Raw genomic sequence first — 22,715 nt, forward strand, 5'->3', positions numbered from 1 at the left:
AACAGAAAAACAAAAACAGGAAGAGACGAGCACAAATGACCGTGTCGATGCAAGAACAGACGCCACAACACTCCAACCTCAGCCCCAAAATGGATGTAGCAACTGCACATTGTCCCTTTAAGTCTTCATCAAATGTTAGAGAGGATTATGGATGTTTCAAAAAAATCCTAAATAGGATTTGTAGTGGTAAGTAGCTACAGGCTGGTTACCTTTGAGGATGTTCTGAGCAGTCTGGACACAGCGCAGAGAGGGCGAACAGTACACAAAGTCTATCACTGTGTTTCTCTCCAACAACGCCTCGCCTGCAACACAGACAGACAGATAGACAGGGGAATAGATTGTTATCACGCTGCAATGAAACATGAGATATGGAATTGGGCAGATAACATAGCCTACTACTATGTGTTGACAACCACATACCCACTATTCGTGCTTGTGTGGAACCAAACACAGTGATGGGGGTGTCCATGTTGTAATCTCTGTGTCCTCCACTCCACATGGGCAGGCTGACTGGCATGTTCAGGTTAGTGCGCACATATCTACCTGTAGAACAGAACACCACAACCCAGCACACTGCTGTTATGGTTTTAAAACCTACAAACAATACTGCCCTTTGTTCTATCTTATCAAAAACATCAGATTCATCCAAACTCAAAATGTATGACTCCTTTGAAAGCACACTTGCTTTTAGGATTGCACCCACAGTACCATTGGTCTGACTCTGCTCACCTTTGGAATCAGAGCACAGTGAAAGCCAGTGTTTCCCAAACACCACATCCATCCGCTCACCGTGCCGGCAGACAAACAGGGTCCGCTTGGGCAGCCGAGAGTGATTGCTGCTGACCCGAAGCACCTAAGAAACAATACAGTGAAGTGGGGACTCAAATCCATAACATTTCCCAACATTTTCGAGAATTGATCAGTATACAAAGATTCCTTGATGCCCTTCCAGACTCCCTCTGCCTACCCAAGGACGTCAGAGGATAAAAATCAGTTAACCACCTAACTGAGGAACTCAATTTAACCTTGCCTAATACCCTAGATGCAGTTGCACCCCTAAAAACTAAAAACATTTCTCATAAGAAACTAGCTCCCTGGTATAAAGAAAATACCCGAGCTCTGAAGCAAGCTTCCAGAAAATTGGAACGGAAATGGGCGCCACACCAAACTGGAAGTCTTCCGACTAGCTTGGAAAGACAGTACCGTGTAGTATCGAAGAGCCCTTACTGCTGCTCGATCATCCTATTGTTCTAACTTAATTGAGGAAAAGAACAATCTGAAATTTATTTTTGATACTGTCGCAAAGCTAACTAAAAAGCAGCATTCCCCAAGTGAAGATGGCTTTCACTTCAGCAGTAATAAATTCATGAACTTCTTTCAAGGATAATATCATGATTATTAGAAAGCAAATTACGGACTCCTCTTTAAATCTGCGTATTCCTTCAAAGCTCAGTTGTCCTGAGTCTGCACAACTCTGCCAGGACCTAGGATCAAGAGAGACACTCAATGATGAAAATAATCATGGCCTCTAAACCGTCAAGCTGCATACTGGACCCTATTCCAACTAAACTACTGAAAGAGCTGCTTCCCGTGCTTGGCCCTCCTATGCTGAACATAATAAACGGCTCTCTATCCACCGAATGTGTACCAAACTCACTAAAAGTGGCAGTAATAAAGCCTCTCTTGAAAAAGCCAAACCTTGACTCAGAAAATATAAAAAACTATTGGCCTATATCGAATCTCTCAACATTTTTAGAAAAGGCTGTTGCGCAGCAACTCACTGCCTTCCTGAAGACAAACAATGTATACAAAATGCTTCAGTCTGGTTTTAGACCCCATCATAGCACTGAGACTGCACTTGTGAAGGTGGTAAATGACCTTTTAATGGCATCAGACCGAGGCTCTGCATCTGTCCTCGTGCTCCTAGACCTTAGTGCTGCTTTTGATACCATCGATCACCACATTCTTTCGGAGAGATTGGAAACCCAAATTGGTCTACACGGACAAGTTTTGGCCTGGTTTAGATCTTATCTGTAGGAAAGATATCAGTTTGTCTCTGTGAATGGTTTGTCCTCTGACAAATCAACTGTAAATTTCGGTGTTCCTCCTATTGTTTTCACTATATATTTTACCTCTTGGGGATGTCATTCGAAAACATAATGTTAACTTTCACTGCTATGTGGATGACACACAGCTGTACATTTCAATGAAACATGGTGAAACCCCAAAATTGCCCTCGCTACAAGCCTCTGTTTCAGATATAAGGAAGTGGATGGCTGCAAACTTTCTACTTTTAAACTCGGACAAAACAGAGATGCTTGTTCTAGGTCCCAAGAAACAAAGAGATCTTCTGTTGAATCTGACAATTAATCTTAATGGTTGTACAGTCGTCTCAAATAAAACTGTGAAGGACCTCGGCGTTACTCTGGACCCTGATCTCTCTTTTGACGAACATATCAAGACTGTTTCAAGGACAGCTTTTTTCCATCTACATAACATTGCAAAAATCAGAACATTTCTGTTCAAAAATGATGCAGAAAAATTAATCCATGCTTTTGTTACTTCTAGGTTAGACTACTGCAATGCTCTACTTTCCGGCTACCCGGATAAAGCAATAAATAAACTTCAGTTAGTGCTAAATACGGCTGCTAGAATCCTTACTAGAACCAACATTTTTTATCACATTACTCCAGTGCTAGCCTACCTACACTTGCTTCCTGTCAAGGCAAGGGCTGATTTCAAGGTTTTACTGCTAACCTACAAAGCATTACATGGGCTTGCTCCTACCTATCTCTCTGATTTGGTCCTGCCGTACATACCTTCATGTACGCTATGGTCACAAGACGCAGGCCTCCTAATTGTCCCTAGAATTTCTAAGCAAACAGCTGGAGGCAGGGCTTTCTCCTATAGAGCTACATTTTTATGGAACGGTCTGCCTACCCATGTGAGAGACGCAAACGCGGTCTCAACCTTTAAGTCTTTACTGAAGACTCATCTCCTCAGTGGGTCATATGATTGAGTGTAGTCTGGCCCAGGAGTGTGAAGGTGAACGGAAAGGCTCTGGAGCAACGAACCGCTCTTGCTGTCTCTGCCTGGCCGGTTCCCCTCTTTCCACTGGGATTCTCTGCCTCTAACCCTATTACAGGGGCTGAGTCACTGGCTTACTGGTTCTCTTTCATGCCGTCCCTATGAGGGGTGCGTCACTTGAGTGGGTTGAGTCACTGATGTGATCTTCCTGTCTGGGTTGGCGACCCCCCCCCTTGGGTAGTGCCGTGGCGGAGCCTTGTCTCAGGATGGTAAGTTGGTGGTTGAAGATATTCCTCTAGTGGTGTGGGGGCTGTGCTTTGGCAAAGTGGGTGGGGTTATATCCTTCCTGTTTGGCCCTGTCCAGGGGTATCATCGGATGGGGCCACAGTGTCTCCTGACCCCTCCTGTCTCAGCCTCCAGTATTTATGCTGCAGTAGTTAATGTGTCGGGGGCTAGGGTCAGTTTGTTATATCTGGAGTACCTCTCCTGTCTTATCCGGTGTCCTGTGTGAATTTATGTATGCTCTCTCTAATTCTCTCTTTCTTTCTCTCTCTCGGAGGACCTGAGCCCTAGGACCATGCCTCAGGACTACCTGGCATGATGACTCCTTCCTGTCCCCAGTCCACCTGGCCGTGCTGCTGTTCTGCCTGTGGCTATGGAATCCTGACCTGTTCACCGGACGTGCTACCTGTCCCAGACCTATTATTTGACCATGCTGGTCATTTATGAACATTTGAACATCTTGGTCATGTTCTGTTATAATCTCCACCCAGCACAGCCAGAAGAGGACTGGCCACCCCTCATAGCCTGGTTCCTCTCTAGGTTTCTTCCTAGGTTTTGGCCTTTCTAGGGAGTTTTTTCTAGCCAACGTGCTTCAACACCTGCATTGCTTGCTGTTTGGGGTTTTAGGCTGGGTTTCTGTACAGCACTTTGTGATATCAGCTGATGTGCGCAGCGCTATATAAATACATTTGATTTGATTTGATTTACACCAGAAAAACAGCTTTGCCATTGAAGCAAGGGTATTATAGTTTTGTCGTTTTATATTTGTTTTTTATTAAAAAATGTATTGTGAGAAGAAAAACGTACAAACTAAAACTGAACATAATTCATGATTGTTTTTATTATATTTGAGTTTGTTTTGGAGTCAAAGATAATATTTTCATTGTAGTTTTAGTTTGTTAATTATTTTATTTCAGTTGACTAAAATCGTTTTTTTTATGATTCGTTTTAATTTTAATCTACTATAATAACCCTGAATTGAAATCATTCTTCAAGAATAAGAATAATCCTTTTTCAAGATTAAATGCTAGGCACTAGTTATCCTGGTCAGGAAAAGCTCCTGGCCCTAAAAATCACAAATGTATGGTTCAGTTAAAGAGACTTCCTTCTGTCCAGTACCTGCATGGGATGACAGATGAGGCTCAAGGTGGGTGTGCCCCCAGGGCTTGTGTTGTCGAGGAGACGGCTGTCCAGCAGCCCATCGAATAGGCCCCTTTCCCTGCTCACTTTGTCCGAGGGGGCGGAGCAACTGAAGAAGGAGTGTGATCTGCACAGGGTAGAGGACACAGAGGACAAGAGTAGAGGACAGGGTAGAGGACACACATACTCACTACTACTCATTCATCACTACTGACTACTGAGCAGAACTCTCCACGCTCTTCTACAGTTCCTTCGGGATTGAATGAATTGAAATGGAATTGACCCCAGCCCCCATGTTGTGGACCGAGAGCTGTAAGTAAGAAGCTGGTGAAAATAATACATTCTCAAACTGGCACAGCACATTCTGAGGGCTCACCCGTGGAAGACCCAGGTGTCACACTCGTCTGCCCGGCTGACGTAGTTCTCAGGCAATAGGCCGGACAGCCCCGTGGCCAGGGAGGACCCGTAGACCCAGCCCTCGCTAGTGTTGTTCTGCTCCAAGGGAGACATGAAGACAAAGTCGCCCGGGACCAGCTCCAGTTCGTCCTCATTCTGAGGGGCGTAGGGATACATCACGCGCAGCGTCTGCAACAGAGGGAGGGAAGGACACAGCTTGAGAACACCCATGCCTTATCTAGCACCAGAATACAGTACAATGCAAGGCTATAGGTGTAAATGAGCAAGCCTGTAAAGGGTCACTGATATTTACAGCAGTTTCTAAATTAATTATACGGTATATTCCCATTGATTCTTGAAGAATATAACTTATTATAAATGCCTCATGAGCTTGTATTGTAAAATGTACAAGGTCCATGTCATGGTATTGATTAGTAGAAAGTACAAGAGTAGTATTGGATGTGAAATGAAGGTGGACAGGGTTTGCGTCAGAAAACAAGGTGGTTATTATTACCTCATGATTGGCAAACCGTATGTCCCGGGAAAAAAGGACAGCCAGCCAATCACAGCCTAGCTTCACCTCGATTCCCTTAGCCAGCTTTTCCAGGGAGGTCAGGTGACTGGTGGGGAAGTGGTAGGCTAACGTCACATGGAGCTGCTTCTTATGGGGCTCTAAATGGACATCTGAGACAGAGAGAGGAGGAACGAGTGAATAAAGGTAAAGAATATGAAGAAAGTCACCTGTGTGCTTGCGCGCACACACATTTTCTTAATGGGTGTTGTGATAAAGACCATACACTCTTAGAAAAAAAGGTGCTATCTAGAACCCAAAAGGGTACTGAAGGCTGTCCCTATAGGAGAACCCTTTGAATAACCCTTTTTTGGTTCCAGGTAGAACCCCATTTGGGTTCAATGTAGAACCCTTTCCACAGAGGGTCCTAACATGGAACCCAAAAGGGTTCTACCAGGAACCAAAAAGGGTTCACCTCTTTTGGAACCCTTTTTTCTAAGATTGTAGGCAGCTCATGAGTTTTTTTATTTTGGGGAAGCTTACAATTTATCCTACCATTTCTACCTATCTGCGTGCCATGGAACTATAGGCCATACCTTCCACTTTCAACTAAGTAAAATACATAGGCCTAAAGGCAACAAATAAAAACAGTAGAAAATCTCTACTCCACCTATCTGCCTCACTTTCTATCTGTCTTGAGCTATCCTTAGTGAAGTGCAACATTGTCTCAACTCAGCAGGTTGCGTGCTCAGGCGTGTGCTCGCCCTCAATGTTATCAGACCAGAGAAACCACACACATGCTCATTGTTCACATGGAGCACACCAAACAAAAGTCAATGAAAAAATTGACAAAACTCCTAAATGATGGTTATGAAATAAACCAAAACTTGTTTCTCACAAGTGTAGCAGGTTGTGAACTCTGCAAACAACGTTTCCACTCTGAGAATGAGAGCAGTAAATTACTGTAATACATGCATTAACAGAAATGTATGTAACCAAATGAAGGAGATTAATGCTACATTTACTAGGCCCACTGGTTACATATGTAATGTCGATTGATACAAAATAAACAATCAAAGGGCCAACAATTCACACAATGAAACAATGAATGTGCAACAATTGGCAGGAGACAGCGGAGAAAATTCTGGAAAGCTGAGTGCATGCATTCTGGAGATTGGGTGTGTGTCCAGGTGTCACAGGCAGAGAGAGTCCCTACCAGCTTTTCTGGCAGCCTCGGAAGCAAAGTCAGCAGCAAACTGCTTGAGGACCTCTGCGATCTGCTCCTCAACAAAGAGGCCTATGAAGTTGAAGGAGGTGTAGAGCTCCAGGGGCAGGGGGCTAGGGAAACGACCCCTCCATTGGTCCACCGTGGCCTGCAGGGCCTCCAACAGGGCATCCACCTTGTTGTCTGCACACTGGGGGTCAGGGTAGAGTCTGAGTACCACACAAACACTGAGTCTTACATCAACAATAGTGCCAGTTCTCCAAACATAGACATTCTAGTCCTGGACTTAGAAGTCTGCTCAATTGAGAATTGCCATTAAAAGCACGTTTTAGTCCGGGACTAGGATTTATCTGTGTCTGGGAAACTGGCCCGTACTAGACAGATGATACAGTCTCTTGACCTCAATGGGACTTCCTGGATAAATACACACTTAGAAAAAAGGGTTACAAAAGGGTTCTTCACAGTCCCCATAGGAGAACCTTTTTCAGTTACAGGTAGAAACCTTTTTGGTTACAGTTAGAACTATTTGGGGTTCTGTGTAGAACCCTTTTAACAGAGGGTTCTACATGGAACTCAAAAGGGTTCTACTTGGAACCAATTAGTGTTTTTTAAAGGGTTCTCCTATTGGGACAGCCAAAGAACACCTTTGTGAGTGTAGGTTCAATTAAAATGTTATAAATAAAAATAAAAGAGTCATACGTCAATGTTAAGTAACATAATCATAATACTTCATGGTGAGCTGAATTAGAGGAGCATCCATGTGTTGATGTATGACCGTGAGGCGTGTCATTTCCCCCTGGGCTCACCATGAAGAACTGGCAGAGTGTGATGTGGGGGAAGATGTTGTGGGCCTTGTTCTTTCCGCAGGAGACTCGGGACTGCTGCCAGAAGTGATGGAGCTGATTCTGCAGGGGTCCGCTGGGGCGCAGGTACAGGACGTACTCTCTGGGCAACGGGTCATCCAGGAAGGGGTCATCCACATGAGAGAACAGCCTGAGGAAGAGCAGGAGAAGAGGAGGAGGAGGCTTAACAATGACTGAGGTAGAAGATGAGTGGGGGGGGGGGGGTGGGGGGGGCTCCAATGTAGCTGTTTTTATCTCAATATAAAATAATTTCTGGGTAACAATTAAGTACCTTACTGTGATTGTTTTCAATTAAAATTGTCAAAAGTAAAGCAAAAAATTGCTTCTTAGGAAAGAGCCAAGCAAGAATTTAGCTAGGACTGTCTGGGAGTGGTCTGAGTAGGTAGGGGAAGGTTTGGAACTCTCTTTCTTATTGGTCTATTAACAGATTTACCACCTGGGGATGTCACCAGGCAGGCCAGAACTCCATCCCACCAAAACAAGCAGACATTTCAGGCCGTCTTTTCAAACAGCTCGTACACTAAAAGGGCATCATCACAACTTTCACAATTTCACAGTATCATTTCAACCTCATAGTGTGGAAATGTATTTAAAACACAGGAACATCTAGTTTTTGACTGCAGTGAGCCTTGAAAGAATTATAGTCATTCACACCTGGCTAAATAGTAAGAGTACACACATACGCAGTACAGCAGAGGGCAGCATCACACTTACCATAACATTATCACAGTTCAACATGGGTCATCTCTGGGAGTGTATGTGTGTGTTAGAACTCACCAGTCACATGCTGCCTGTACATTCCTGCCTCCTGTTGATACTAGTGCCTTCAATCTGCAAAGACGGAAAACAGTGATGGCTACAATGCTTCACTTTGAAGGTTTTATTTCCAATGCTTGTATGCAGTCTCCTTATTTGCATCCACTTATGGTATATTGTAACATTGTTACAAAAATATTTAATGAGATGTTGTATGGTGAAGGCATATATAGCCTACATATGGTGAATCTCACTTCTCTTTATAGCCATACCGAGAGGGACAAAGTCAGAGTTGACCATCTCTGTTCCCTATTTCTCTCAGATAAGTGACAAAAGCTACATCCCAAATGGCACCCTATTGCCTATTGGAACCCATCAAAAGTAGCGCACAATATAGGGAAAAGGGCGCCATTTGGGAGACACAAATTCACACAGTGGTAATAAGCAATACTGAGGTAGAGTTCACGAAATGCATTCTTCGAAATGTTGGTCGATATTGTTCAGCATGTCCAGTAACGCATCATCAACACCTCTGGAGGCGCGGTGTGCCAATTAGTTTGGCCTTGTTACTTGTTTCTTGTTACTGCCACCTGATTTAAACACTCACTTTTTCGGGTTGAGAACCTCTTTTAATTCCTGAGTTACCCACGATTTATTACTGGGGAAGATGTTGCCTTCCTTTTTGGGAATAACGAGATCCTCACAGAAACGGATGTACTCAGAGACGGTATCCGCTGCCTCTTCCAGGTCATCGGCGCTGTCCGTCAGGGCCGCTGTCAGTGGACTCAAAACAGTCCTGGTGGCTCTATCTTTAGTCATGGGGGGTATGGTTTAGCAGGAGTAGCACAGCCATTATTATTATATTTTTTCATTATTTAACTAGGAAAGTTAGTTAAGAACAAATTCTTATTTCCAATGACGGCCTAAACAGTTCAGTCTGATATAGTGGACAGTCATGCTAAGCTAATCATACAGTTTTAATAAGAAAGGGTGGAGGACATTACTCAATATTGTATGAGTGTGACTGAAACACAGAGGTGTGAAATAAACAACCCACCTCACATCATTTCCACTCAGCCATTTCAAATGTCAAAATCAATTCATCCACGAAAATAGACACACGTGCTCAGTCACTCCCCAAAATGGCAGACTGCACAGTATGTGACGAAATGACTACCTCTACTACTGCGTTGTGAGACAGCTTCCTAAATCTGGCAGCACCTGGAGGCCTGGTTAACAAGCAGTGGAGGGAGCATGCTGATTCAATTATTCTTATTAGACCCTCAGAATCTAATTAGAGACTACTCAAGGGAAGGGGGGAAAAAAAGTGGAAATTCCTAATGCAATTTTCCACTCTGGGGACTATAATCTCCATGGCACCCACAGTGGTGGAGAACAAGAGAGGACCTAGTTCCGAGACCTGGCGGACACTAGTAGTGAGACCAGGTGGTGCAGAGACCCTCTCCAATGTAAATGTTTATGTACATTTCTGACTAACGGGAGGGATGCAGAGCGTCTCAGGGCTCTGATCTGGGTCTGGTTTGGACAGGGCACTTAAAAGTGGTCTGGCACTAAATGGCCCAATATTGCTCCAGTTCAGCTGACTTCTGTACCCGCACACAGGATCGACGCAAACAGTGTCAAAAGGGTATGGGAGAGCAAATACATAGGAACAACAAACTCAATGTGTGCATGTGTATCTTCAATATTTCATCATACTCCACGCAACAGAGGTAGAGTGCCCCAGAGATGTGTTGCCTTCTTCTCCCGCTTTCCCCAGCAGAAGCCCCTAGGGAACCCACAGGGAACCCCCAGCAGAAGCCCCTAGGGAACCCCCAGGGAACTCCCAGGGAACCCCCAGGTGCCAGGTCATCTGGAAGAACGACGTCGCAGCTGAAAAGGGAGATTGTTCAGATATAATCTGCAAACAGAAACTTGAGTCAATAACCACAGCTCTGTGCTTCCGCTGAGGATCCCACACAGTCCCTGGTCGCTCGTTCCTCCTTCTCTTCATCCTCAATATCTGCTATATTCATCTTGCCTATCAGCAGAATTCCCACTCAAGTGGGATAGTTTACTACTTGTACTTCTTTAAAGTAACCGTCCAGTGGAAATCTCTGTTATTCTGTTAACTCTTACACCAATCATTTTGTTGACTTATCCTGTACTTGTATTTGTGGCCAAAGCATAAATAAATAAACAAATAAATATCTATTTTTGTGTCTGTTTCCACACCGCCCCTGCTACATCTCTGTATATGACAAGCCCTGTCCAAGAGTGGAAGCTAAATGTGGCCTATGTACCAAGTGTGAATCAGAGAGGTGTAGCGATCTCATCACTCTAACTGAATATGTTAGGTGCATAACACAATCATACATACAAAAGCCACAGTTGTATGAGTTCAGCTACATTCAGCTCAGAATAGTTCCGACCGCAATGGATAAAACAGCCAGCAGCTTTTGACTTGTGGCTTGCTCTCTGTTCTAGAGATCCCCTGTGAACTGCACAGACCTCCTGAAACAGGTAGCGAGAGCCTTCTCCCTGTCCGGCCGTCTATGGGCTGCGCTGAAATGAAACCCCCAAGAGTATCGCAGTGCTTCCCCATCCACACTTCATATGCTTCTGTCAGGAAAAGCCTCAGAAGTACATCAGCTGAGGACAACGTGGTCGGTCTTTCTCAGATCTGAACGAGGTGTAAAATAAGCTGCGGTCACCGGTATTTAAAGGTGAAGATCATACGCCTTGCAATCAACGGGAACGGCTGGAATGAAGAGAGAAACAGCGTGACTGCTAGATCCCGGCCACATGTGAACACATCGTAGGCGAAGTTGGCAGAGACACTGAAGGCTGTGTTGTGCTGTGCTGTGCTGTGCTGTGCTGTGCTGTGCTGTGTTGTGCTGTGCTGTGGTTGTCCACCACAGCAGGATGAGAGAAACCTCAAGTACAAACATGGTGTAAGAAACTGACTCTTAACTGCTGTCTTTTCTGCTCCCTGAATTCATTTGAATTCAATTAAACTTTATTTCCCCCTAGGGCTATTACAATAAATACAGTTCCCAGAATATACTTTTTATTGAGCAGTAAAGTCGTTTTACCAGGGCTGGGATCAATTTAGAAATGGATTTCAAATTAATATCATTATGACTGTATTTGAATTATATTTGAAGGGTTATTAGACTGTTGTGTGTCTGTAGCATGGAAGAGCTTCATCGTGAGGTATTTATTTACACTATTACCCCCACACACCCATGTCTTGCTTCGCAGTTTCCCAACCTATCACATCTGTCCTACAACCACATGATATCAACCATCCCACAGGTCCATGTGCACTTGTAATCAACTACATTTTGCTCTGTGAGTTTGGGTTCAAGGCAACCGAGAGGTTTGGATCCGGTGGGATCCAGTTTCTTCCAGAACGGATGAAGTACAGATGCTGTACATCATTCTGTTTTGCGAGCTAATTACATTTTTGTCCAATCTAGGAATAACAAAATAAATATATACATTTCAAAACACACAATGTTGTCTGCAACTGATCAAAGTACGGTGGAAATCAATGTAGAAGACCGTCCGTGAGAGCCTTCTCACCATACCCCAAGTTACCATTCTCTAGCAGTCTCTTCGGATCATTCAGTGCATTCGTAAAGTATTCAGACCCCTTCTCTTTTTCCCCATTTTGTTACATTACAGCCTTATTCTAAAATCGCTACAAAAATCTACACACAATACCCCATAATGACACATTTTTGCAAATGTATAAAACACGTCAAATAGAAATACCTTATTTACATAAGTATTCAGACCCTTTGCTATGAGACTTGAAATTGAGCTCCCGCATCCTGTTTCCATTGATCATCCTTGAGATATTTCTACAACTTTATTTGAGTACAACTGTGGTAAATCCAATTGATTGGAAATGATTTGGTAAGGCACCTAGTCTATATAAGGTCCCACAGTTGACAGTGCATGTCAGAGCAAAAACCAAGCCATGAGGTTGAAGGAATTGCCCGTAGAGCTCCGAGACAGGATTGTGTCGAGGCCCAGATCTGTGGAAGGGTCCCAAAAATATATGCTGCATTGAAGATCCCCAAGAACACAGTGGCCTCCATCACTCTTAAATGGAAGAAGTTTGGAACCACCAAGACTCTTCCTAGAGCTGGCTGCCCGGCCAAACTGAGCATTCAGGGATAAGGGCCTTGGTCAGGGAGGTGACCAAGAACCCAATGGTCACTTTGACAGAGCTCCAGAGTTCCTCTGTGGAGATGGGAGAACCTTCTAGAAGGACAATCATCTCTGCAGCACTCCACCAATCACGCCTTTATGGTAGAGCGACCAGACAGAGCCACTTCTCAATGATAGGCACGACAGCCTGTTTGGAGTTTGCCAAAAGGAACCTAAAGGACTCTCAGACCATAAGAAACATGATTCTCTGGTCTGATGAAACCAAGATTGAACTCTTTGCCCTGAATGCCAAGCATCATGTCTGGAGGAAACCTGCCACCATCCCTACGGTGAAGCATGGTGGTGGCAGCATCATGGTGTGGGGATGTTTTTCAGCAGCAGGGACTGGGAGACTAGTCAGGATCAAGGGAAAGATTAACAGAGCAAAGTACAGCAAGATTCTGCTCCAGAGCGCTCAGGACCTCCGACTTGGGCAAAGTTTCCCCTTCCAACAGGGCAACAACCCTAAACACACAGCTAAGACAATGCAGGAGTGGCTTCGGAACAAGTCTCTGAATGTCCTTGAGTGTCCCAGCCAGAGCCCAGACTTGAACCTGATCGAACATCTCTGGAGAGACCTGAAAATAGCTGTGCAGCAACGCTCCCCATCCAACCTGACAGAGCTGGAGAGGATCTGCAGAGAAGAATGGGAGAAACTCCCCAAATACAGGTGTGCTAAGCTTATAGTGTCATACCAAAGAAGACTCAAGACTGTAATCACTGCCAAAGGTGCTTCAACAAAGTACTGAGTAAATTGTCTGACAACTTATGTAAATGAGATATTTCATACATTTTTTTACAAAAAATTCTCAAACCTGTATTTGCTTTGTTATTATGGGGTATTGTGTTTAGATTGATGAGTAAAACAACAACAATGGAATCCATTTTAGAATAAGGCTGTAACGTAACAAAATGTGGAACAAGTCAAGGGGCCTGAATACGTTTCGAATGCACTGTAGATAAAAATCTCTTGTGACAGCCTTAAACATCTAGTGGCTTGGTTGTGGGTGCCGAGAGTAGTGCAATAATAACTATTCAAACAGCGTAGAAATACATCCTCTGCTACAGTGTATTGAGCGACATGGGAAGTCAGTTTCTCTCATGGAAGTCAGTTCTAGTGCATGATCTGTTCTAGTGTATGATCCATGATCTGTTGTAGTGTATTTCTATACCCATGAAAACCCACACACAGTACTAGTGCTGGGAATTGCCACGGACCTCCCGATACGATGTGTACAGCGATTCTCACGTATCGATGTGTATTACAATTCATTACTGTCATTTTATTGCGATTTGATGTCCAAACATATTGCTCATCGTGTGCCTGCGGCAGAGGGAAAAGAGAGAACCATAAGAAAACACGTTCATGGAAATAAAAGTGCTGAAAACAAAATGGGCTCCTTTTTAAAAAAGAAGAAGATGGGAAACAAGCTATGAAGGAGAAATACTGGAGTTTGGTGCAGGTACAGCACACCAGCAGCAAAATAATATTGTCAAAATGATACAATACGATATATCATCAACAATAATATCTCGATATATAACTGGATCGATTGTTCCTCCTATCACTCTACAGTACCCTGCAATACAATAAACAGTGCATGTGCATTGGAAAACAGTTTGTCATTATTAATAGTAAAATGCTTACAGCCTAGATCATCTACCATTCCATAATCTATTGATATACCACTGACAATGCAGTGTAACATACAACCTATATCATACTTTTCAGTCGATTGTTTCGCCTTGTGTTACATGGATTGCATGTTATTAAGATCACACTCAGTGGTTGTAAATGATTGTATCACACAAACTATACATTCTTGAAGGTGAGAAAACCACTTGCTTTGTTTTAACGCCCACTACGTTATGAAAGTGAGAGAGATCCTGTGAGTTTCTCCAGACAGGAAGAGGAACAGACAAGGCACTAAGCAGGACGCCCCCACAATCAGCTCACTCGTGTACGTATTGTGTAGTACGCCGAGTGTATATGTGTGTGTCTGTGTGTGCGCGCGCCGTGCGTGTTTTTGAGGTGTACAAAATAACTAATACGTCCTTATGCAGCACTGCAGAGAAATTTACATTACTCCGTCTGACAAACACAATGTGTGACGGCCCACATAATGGGGCAGAAAAACAAGCACACACGGAGACAATGACTAATGTTGTCCAAAGGTTCTGAAAAAGAATTCACTATGAAGCTGAGGAAACCAGGGGTTTAGTCAGCCTTTAAGCTGAACTTTAGTCACTTTATTTCCATGTGTTGAAAGACTGAATCATAAGGAACAATTGATACCTAAAAGGTGTTGTGAAGACCACAAGATGAACAAGGAGACAATGAAATGTCAAGGTGATCCGGCCAGGCTCAGACAGCAATAGCAATATAGGGCATTAAGGCTGCGTTTCAACTCAGGGCGTGTTTTCGTCAGGCAGCACAATAGACAGCAGACAATACGCCTTTTAAAAAGCTAAGTAATGTTTGAGCCGGTATTTCCAGTGTTTATCATGAATGTGATCTCCTCAAATGTCGAGGAAATTACTTTTAAAAGGTGGACTGTCAGCTGTCTAGTGTGCTGCTTTATAACGCACCTGGTATTGAATCATGGCCTAAGTCAACGAAAGGAGGAGGGGAAGGATGTATTTCTTAAATATTCAAACAGGGCCCTTGTTCAAATCCAAAGTTACCATGTGCACTAAATCCTTCCAATGTAATATTTACAGCTCAGAATGCTACTGCGTTTATGATTATTCCCCCTGGCTTCTTCTCCTCCCAGTCTACTCTTGGCCAACCAGGGCAGCAGACAGACAGTGTGATGTCACATGACTCACCAGGAAGGAAGGAAAACGCCACAAATGCAGACATTGCATGAAATGGCCAAGCCTTAAATGAAGTGCCTGAGATATTTCTGATCTCTCTCTCTCTGGCACTTATCTGTTTTCAAAAGGGTGACACGCTGATCATTACTGCACTATAAAATAGACAACTGTATTGCTGGAAATTGGTGAACTAAAGAGAATGGAGGTTGAGTTAATATTTATTATAGCCGGAGGGTATCAGACGAGTGAAATCTATTATAAAAATGTGTGAAAAAGTGCTTTCATGGCCCCACCTCATTGTCTGACAACAGTTGTGCTCCATCATCCCTAATCAACGATTTACAGGAAATGTCTCCCCAGGACATCCCATACCATTTCAACTCAAACGACTCACAGTCTCACACTCTCACACACTCTCTCTCTTCCCGTCTCTCTCTCTCTCTCTCTCTCTCTCTCTCTCTCTCCCCGTCTCTCTCTCTCTCTCTCTCTCTCTCTCTCTCTCTCTCCTCTCTCTCTCTCTCTCTCTCTCTCTCTCTCTCTCTCTCTCTCTCTCTCTCTCTCTCTCTCTCTCTCTCTCTCTCTCTCTCTCTCTCTCTCTCTCTCTCTCTCTCTCTCTCTCTCTCTCTCTCTCTCTCTCTCTCTCTCTCTCTCTCTCTCTCTCTCTCTCTCTCTCTCTCTCTCTCTCTCTCTCTCTCTCTCTCGTTCTATTCACGGAAGATTGTATTTGTCCTAGGAGACTTTGTTTCCCCCGGTATTGTGCTGTGATGGGGGGAGAATTCCATCCTCCTAACATTAATAGAACCAATCAGATTTGTCATGTTTTCCTGTCCATTGTTACAACCGCTATGTGTCTGCCTGCCTCTACACTCAGACAGCCAAACAGAAACACAAGGAAGTGGTATAATACCTTGAGAGAGGTCTTTGTTGATCTACTCACAGGAGCTGTGAAGAAGATGTTGAACCAATTGAACCAATTTAAACGGCATTGTAACATTGGAATAACACTTATTATTGCACTGTGGCTTACACACATTCCCGCAGGCAGGCAGGCACGTACACACACACATTATTATTAATAACAACGTGCCAATGTAGAATATTGTAATCCCTCACTCACATGCAGACTCTCGCTGGATTCAGTGACGCTTTTACTGACGACTAATTCTCTGCTGTGTTTTCCTCTCATTATGCATTTCATTGATGTCTAGAGGAAGACTCGAGGGGTAAATGAAAGACTTACTGTTCAGACAAAATTCCCCCACTGTGCTCTACCACACTGACTGCAATTATCTACCATGCTACAATTATGCTCTAATTATTTGTGAGGGAGGCCTTCACTTATCCACAGTTTTTTTCTCACAAAGCTGTCATCCATAAACTGACAAAAGATTCACAAAAGTGTTTCTCTTGCCTCATTATATCTACTAATGCAGTCGGTGCCAATTTGTGTCTTCACAAAACCAGTGACCACAAAACAAATCACAGGGGTACACACAACGGTGGTCAAACAATTTGATCCAGACAAAAATTGTGCTTAACTATGTAGTATTCCAAATATATAACATTGAGAAGGGGCTCCTGTTGAACTTCTTCACATGAATATAGGAACACAACCATTCGACCTTTCTTCTCAATTTGACATTTATGTGTAAAAACAATATTGTACTGAAATATTCAGAACCATAAAACGTGTGCATTTTCTTCACCTTGAACTGTTTTTGCTTTTTAAATTATTAGTCAAGTGTAAAGGAAAACACATTTATTATGCAGGTATGATGAGCAATATTAATTTAATGCTGTATGCCTGGGAACAGAATCAAACAGTCAGTGAACTGTTTATTACGAACTAGAGCACTAAACACAGCTTTCCTTCCCCCACAGACAATATAATCCACCTGAGCACCTCGGCCTACAGTAGAGCACCTCGGCCTACAGTAGAGCACCTCGGCCTAGAGTAGAGCACCTCGGCCTACAGTAGAGCACCTCGGCCTACAGTAGAGCACCTCGGCCTAGAGTAGAGCACCTCGGCCTAGAGTAGAGCACCTCGGCCTACAGTAGAACACCTCGGCCTACAGTAGAACACCTCGGGCCTACAGTAGAGCATCTCGGCCTACAGTAGAGCACCTCGACCTACAGTAGAACACCTCGGCCTACAGTAGAGCACCTCGGGCCTACAGTAGAGCACCTCGGCCTACAGTAGAGCACCTCGGGCCTACAGTAGAGCACCTCGGGCCTACAGTAGAGCACCTCGGCCTACAGTAGAACACCACTGTAATACACATGGAATTAAATCAAATGCTGTTGCATGTCTCTATTGTCTGTTATGGTGTTAAATAGATACTCTTGCATATTTTCTTTGTAAGGGAACTGCTGTATAAAAATAGGAACGCATCTGTACATATGGCATGTGTTATACATTCAAATGCTAAGGAAGGAACCGTCCCGTTCAGAAAGACAGTGTGCACAGCCACAGCCCGTAAAAGATGCCCCACAACTGTAAGTACCTTGTGCTTGCCAAACCAAGCCTCAAGCACACTTTCCTTGTCATTACAGATCTACCACAGAGCCAAGAAACCACCTCGGGTTCAGTGCCTATTCTACGGACACAGAAAACAAGGGTACCATTGTAACTAATGGCATTATTTAGGCTATAAAACACATTGCTGTTTCTCCAGTGAGTTGTTTTTGACTCTGGGTTGGTACACACCTTTGTTTTTCACATTGCTAGTGGGGCGGTAGGTGAAAGCTGGATACAGTGTGCTGGAGATAAAATATGGATAAAAAATATTACCAGCATACATAGAGTAGCCATGTACTGTGTACATAAAAAGGATAAAGTAGGCTGCCTCACATATGGGCATCAGAATATCGTTGCATAGGCACACCGTATGAGGGCAAATGCATTTCATCATTCACGCACCGTCGTCATATAAAAGTGCATCCATTGTCATTTCATTTATGATCATTTGGACCCAATCTACAGAGAACTGGCAAGGAGTTGGAGCTCCCTCACAGAGTGACGCCAGTCAGTGGATGGATGCCGCATGAGGCTGGAAGCATGAGGCTGGAAGCATGAGGCTGGAAGCATGAGGCTGGAAGCATGAGGCTGGAAGCATGAGGCTGGAAGGACACTAGCTCTTGGATTGGCTGTCGCAGTTCTGGCAAAGGTAGCACTGACACATATGGCCCGGCCACAACTAAACACACACACACAGACGCACACACACGCACACAGACACACACACACACACACACAGTCAAATATAACGGGGGGTAAAGGATGGCTAGCAAAAAAAGCAATTACCAACAGACCAAATTGTATCCACACATTTCCAAGCAGGATTAGCTCTGCTACTGCTCGTGCCTGTGTGAGGGGAAGGGACAAAAAGGCTGGACTGTATATGTGCTTGGTCTCCCATGTGTCTACTGCAAAGCTCCAAGTGGTCTGTCGCTGGTGGCATCACTGAACAGATGCAACACTGAACGAGCCCCGTATGCCTTAATGCAAACAACAGCTGCCTCGCAGGCCACGGGGACTGAGAGAGAGGGGCAGAGACGGTACTAGTAGCAGAGGGGACAGAAGGAGCACAGCTGCCAGTCCCAAAATATGCCAAGGCGGGCACCTGCGGGTATGTCAGCAACTGTGGCCAGGCCTCGTCAAAGTCGTCAGCCTGGAGAGACAATAGGCAGTATTGAGGAGAGCAGACTGGCACACTTCTGCCTTTGTGCAGGTCACCCATGGGATTTTGAAGAAGAGTCTTCTTAACTGACCCTACTGATTGATATTGGAGACAACAATGACGACATGATTTGGTATCTGAGCATCTGGACAGAGCAAAGATACACTATGGAGGTTTAGTTGTTTGCTAATAGTTTACGTTCAATTTTGGCTTCAATCTTGGCTGAGGTTCATGATATAATATGAATCAATTTCTTATCTCATGAAACCACATTAATTCTTAGTTTTAATCAAATAATATATTTTTTTGCTCATGGGTGTGGGGAGGTGTGCCACTTGCTGGCCAATTGAGGTCATTTCAGGACAATATTTCTATCCAAATGTTCTGTATAGCCTCTTTAACTGGTTCTGATGTGTGATGTTGCAGAACAATGATTACATTATCTGGTGCCCTGAGTTTCCAGACAGCATTTTGAAAGGCATTAGGGACATGAGGGTTATCTTCAGTAATGTAACTCTCTTAGGAAGGAAACACATGACATGTACACACTCGAGCATGATCCTCCCGATAAAGAGCGACAGTGATGTGGCGTTAATGCAGCGTTAGTGCAAAGTTGGCCTGTAAACTTAACACCGGCTCTTAGAATTTGAATATGTATGATGAAATGCCTGAAGGCTACAGTGGTAATCATGTGAACCCGACTGGCACGTCAAACAAAGCAATCCAAGGAACTCTCATTTACAAAACTATTTCAAAGACAGAGAAAATGACCTGAACAACAACAACAAAAACAACAACAACAAAAAATGTCCATCATCTTTTGTCATCGTGGATAATAAAAGTGTTCTTCTATTTCCAATGTTGCTGCCAGAAGAAGGGGGGGAGGCGGCGACAGCAATCTCCTTGAAAGTAGACAGGTTCCACTGTGTCTGCCCCTGTGTTGTCCACACATGTTCCAACGCTTCAGACTTTCCAGCCACAGCTAACAGATATGGCTTTACTGCTGCCTCAGCCTCACAAAGTCCCCCTCATCATCACAGCAGAAGGCAAGGCGGGAACAGCACATAGGGACCAGCATTTTTACACAATTTTCCACAAACCTCCCCGGCAAATACTCAGAACATTACAGAGGTGTGGAGAGTTATTTAAAAAAAAGTATAAACTAAACTGCTCAGAAACGGGGGGAAATGTGCTGAGACAGCATTTGTAGCATACAGTGTTACTTGAACTGCCACTACGCTGCAATGTTCAGAGATCTCAAAAGCAGTGTTTGCCTGCGCTAAACCAAATCGTATGTGCCAGAAATATCCCTGGAAGCTGCAGTGCATTGCAATTTTGGATTATGCGGTGAGCGTAAGCTAATTGCTGAAAGCCGCATTTACTACTACACAGGATATGTGTGGTGAACATCCCTGGAACAGAATAATGAGATATTATACACCTACTCTTTTCCAGCTTTTCCTTGGAGTAAATATAATCATCAGAACATGATAAGACATACAGTACATACAGAATATAGATATAGAGTAAATGTATTGTTATAAAGACACTGTATAGGTTATGTCTTACTAAATATATGTGTGAGGGAGGCCTTTAGAAGAATAATGTGCCATTCCAGACTAGCTGTCGCCATTGGTGTCAGCTAATGGGGATCCTAATAAATCAAATCAAAAATCTAAACTATACCAGGGCTCAACTCTGTCCCGTGTTCCAATTAATTAACACTGTTTTAGTTAGCCATAGCAGATACAGAGGGAGAAACGACAAAGCTCAAGGGCAGCAGTTGACAAAAGCATCTCCGAGGCTGTATTGTTTTGAACCCTTGATGTAAATGCAAACCAAAATAATCATTTGTTTGTAGACTGGGATAATGATGTCAGTCAGTGGCAGAAAATAGGGTATCTGGTCATTGTTTCATACCCTCTGGTCATTGTTTTATACCCTCTATTCTTGTGTTGTATGTTTAGTGCATCATTTACTATCAACCAAATCAAAAGGAACTAACACCAAACAGACATTGAAGTGAAATGAGAGAGGGCTTTTCCTCCTAAGGGCAGAGTTGTACATTAGACACAACAACTACACCAGTATACTGAGTCTCAGTGTCTCTACAGAACCAACCGAGTAGCCTCAAGTACAGGGTCAAATCATTGGCTCTTGGGGGTGCCCTAAAAAATGTATTTACATTAGGGGTTCAAGCAGCGAAGCTGTGTTGTATTTGTAGGCGTGTATTATTCTGGTTCTCTGTGGATTTAGTCAAAGATGTGAATTCCAGTGAAATGGCAAGGCCTAGGAGGGTGCAACTTGGCATAATGGTAAAGGCCCATGGGCCACGCTCTCATGCAATGCCATGCCAATTGGCGAGATGGTGGCGCTATAACAAGCAATTTAAAGGTCAGTACATAGGTCCCTCTTTCGTGCCTTATGGTCAGATGGTTGCCATACCAGGCGGTGATGCAACCGGTCAAGATGCTCTTGATGGTGCAGTTGGATAACTTTTTGATGATCTGGGGACCCATGCCAAATCCTTTCAGTCTCCTGAGGGGATAAAGGTGTTGTCATGCCCTCTTCACAACAGTCTTGGTGTGTTTGGACCATGATAGTTTGTTGGTGATGTGGACACCAAGGAACTTGAAACTCTCGGCCCGCCCCACTTCAGTCCCGCCGATGTTAATGGGGGCCTGTTGAGCCCTCCTTTTCCTATAGTCCACGATCAACTCCTTTGTCTTGCTCACATTGAGAGTGAGGCTGTTGTCCTGGCACCACACTGCCAGGTCTCTGTCCTCCTCCCTATAGGCTGTCTCAACGTTGGCAGTGATCAGGCCTACCACCGTTGTGTCGTCAGCAAACTGAATGATGGTGTTGGAGTAGCTCATCCAAGGGAAATGTGGCCAATTTGTCTTGATGGTGGAGCTTTGGGCCCAAAGCGTGAATGGCTGCTTGCAGCTATATTTATCTTTGTTTTGGGAGTGCACAGCACGCACCCCTGGTTACAACTGGAATAAAAATCCTGCTGAAGGGTTGTATGTTTGGCAAAATTACTATGTGCAGAAAGCAAGTCTGAAAAACTGCACCTCGTGACTGTGCTGTGGGTTTCAACATCCCAGATGTTATTCGGTACATTGCTTTTGCTCTTTCACTCCTCAGTGATCTCTCTCACACACTGTAGCTACTGTGGTTCATCCCATCAGAGAGGTTCTAGTAAATGTCTGTTGATGCTAACCCAGCTTTGCTCCCCATCTGCATTGTCCCCCTCCCCCTCCCTGAATCAAAAACGCTAGTCAGTGACATTGGTGGCAGGCAGACATGACAAATCTCAGAGGGCATGTCCCTTTAAGTCGGTCAGGAAATGTAGGGGGTCAATACTTGAGAGAGGCAGGAAGATGCTATTCATAACTTGCTCTGTCAGGGCCAAGCAGTCACGGGCTGTCCAATGTAAAAGAGCTTGTGGCGTCTCTCACAGCTTCTAGGCATTCTTTCTCTCTCTCTCTCTCCCTCTTTCTTTCTTTCTTTCTCTGCTGACAAAGGGAGCCTCGAGGCATTCCTTCTGATGTGTGTGTGTGCACGCGCATGCGTATTGTCTGTGTCCATTCAGCATGTAAGTCACAACAGACTCCCTATGACATCTGACCTCAATGTCTTGGAGATAATACAGACTTGAGACCGGGACTTATTCACAATACTATTGTGAATAACTATGATCATAACCACTGGGAAGCACATTTATTATTTTTACTGAAAAAGGATGTGGTTTGTGATCCTGATCACTTAGAAATTATGCAATTGATGTAGGTTTA

At 44.0% G+C, this 22,715-nt stretch overlaps 1 protein-coding gene across 1 annotated transcript in view; it reads right to left on the reverse strand.

The window, feature by feature from the left end:
• The window catches only part of LOC109909046 (ubiquitin-associated and SH3 domain-containing protein B-like), a 36,988-nt gene that overhangs the window by 10,541 nt on the left and 3,732 nt on the right, over positions 1–22,715 (reverse strand). The window contains exons 2-10 of the mRNA XM_020507933.2: positions 8,222–8,275; positions 7,388–7,574; positions 6,573–6,771; positions 5,360–5,529; positions 4,826–5,034; positions 4,429–4,576; positions 730–853; positions 421–543; positions 210–302 (exon numbers count right to left, since the gene is read on the reverse strand). Coding sequence (XP_020363522.1) covers positions 210–302; positions 421–543; positions 730–853; positions 4,429–4,576; positions 4,826–5,034; positions 5,360–5,529; positions 6,573–6,771; positions 7,388–7,574; positions 8,222–8,275 — 1,307 coding nt within the window. The remainder of the gene's footprint in view (positions 1–209; positions 303–420; positions 544–729; positions 854–4,428; positions 4,577–4,825; positions 5,035–5,359; positions 5,530–6,572; positions 6,772–7,387; positions 7,575–8,221; positions 8,276–22,715) is intronic.

The sequence above is a fragment of the Oncorhynchus kisutch genome, linkage group LG18 (genome assembly GCF_002021735.2).
Source record: "Oncorhynchus kisutch isolate 150728-3 linkage group LG18, Okis_V2, whole genome shotgun sequence".
Lineage (NCBI taxonomy): Eukaryota > Metazoa > Chordata > Actinopteri > Salmoniformes > Salmonidae > Oncorhynchus > Oncorhynchus kisutch.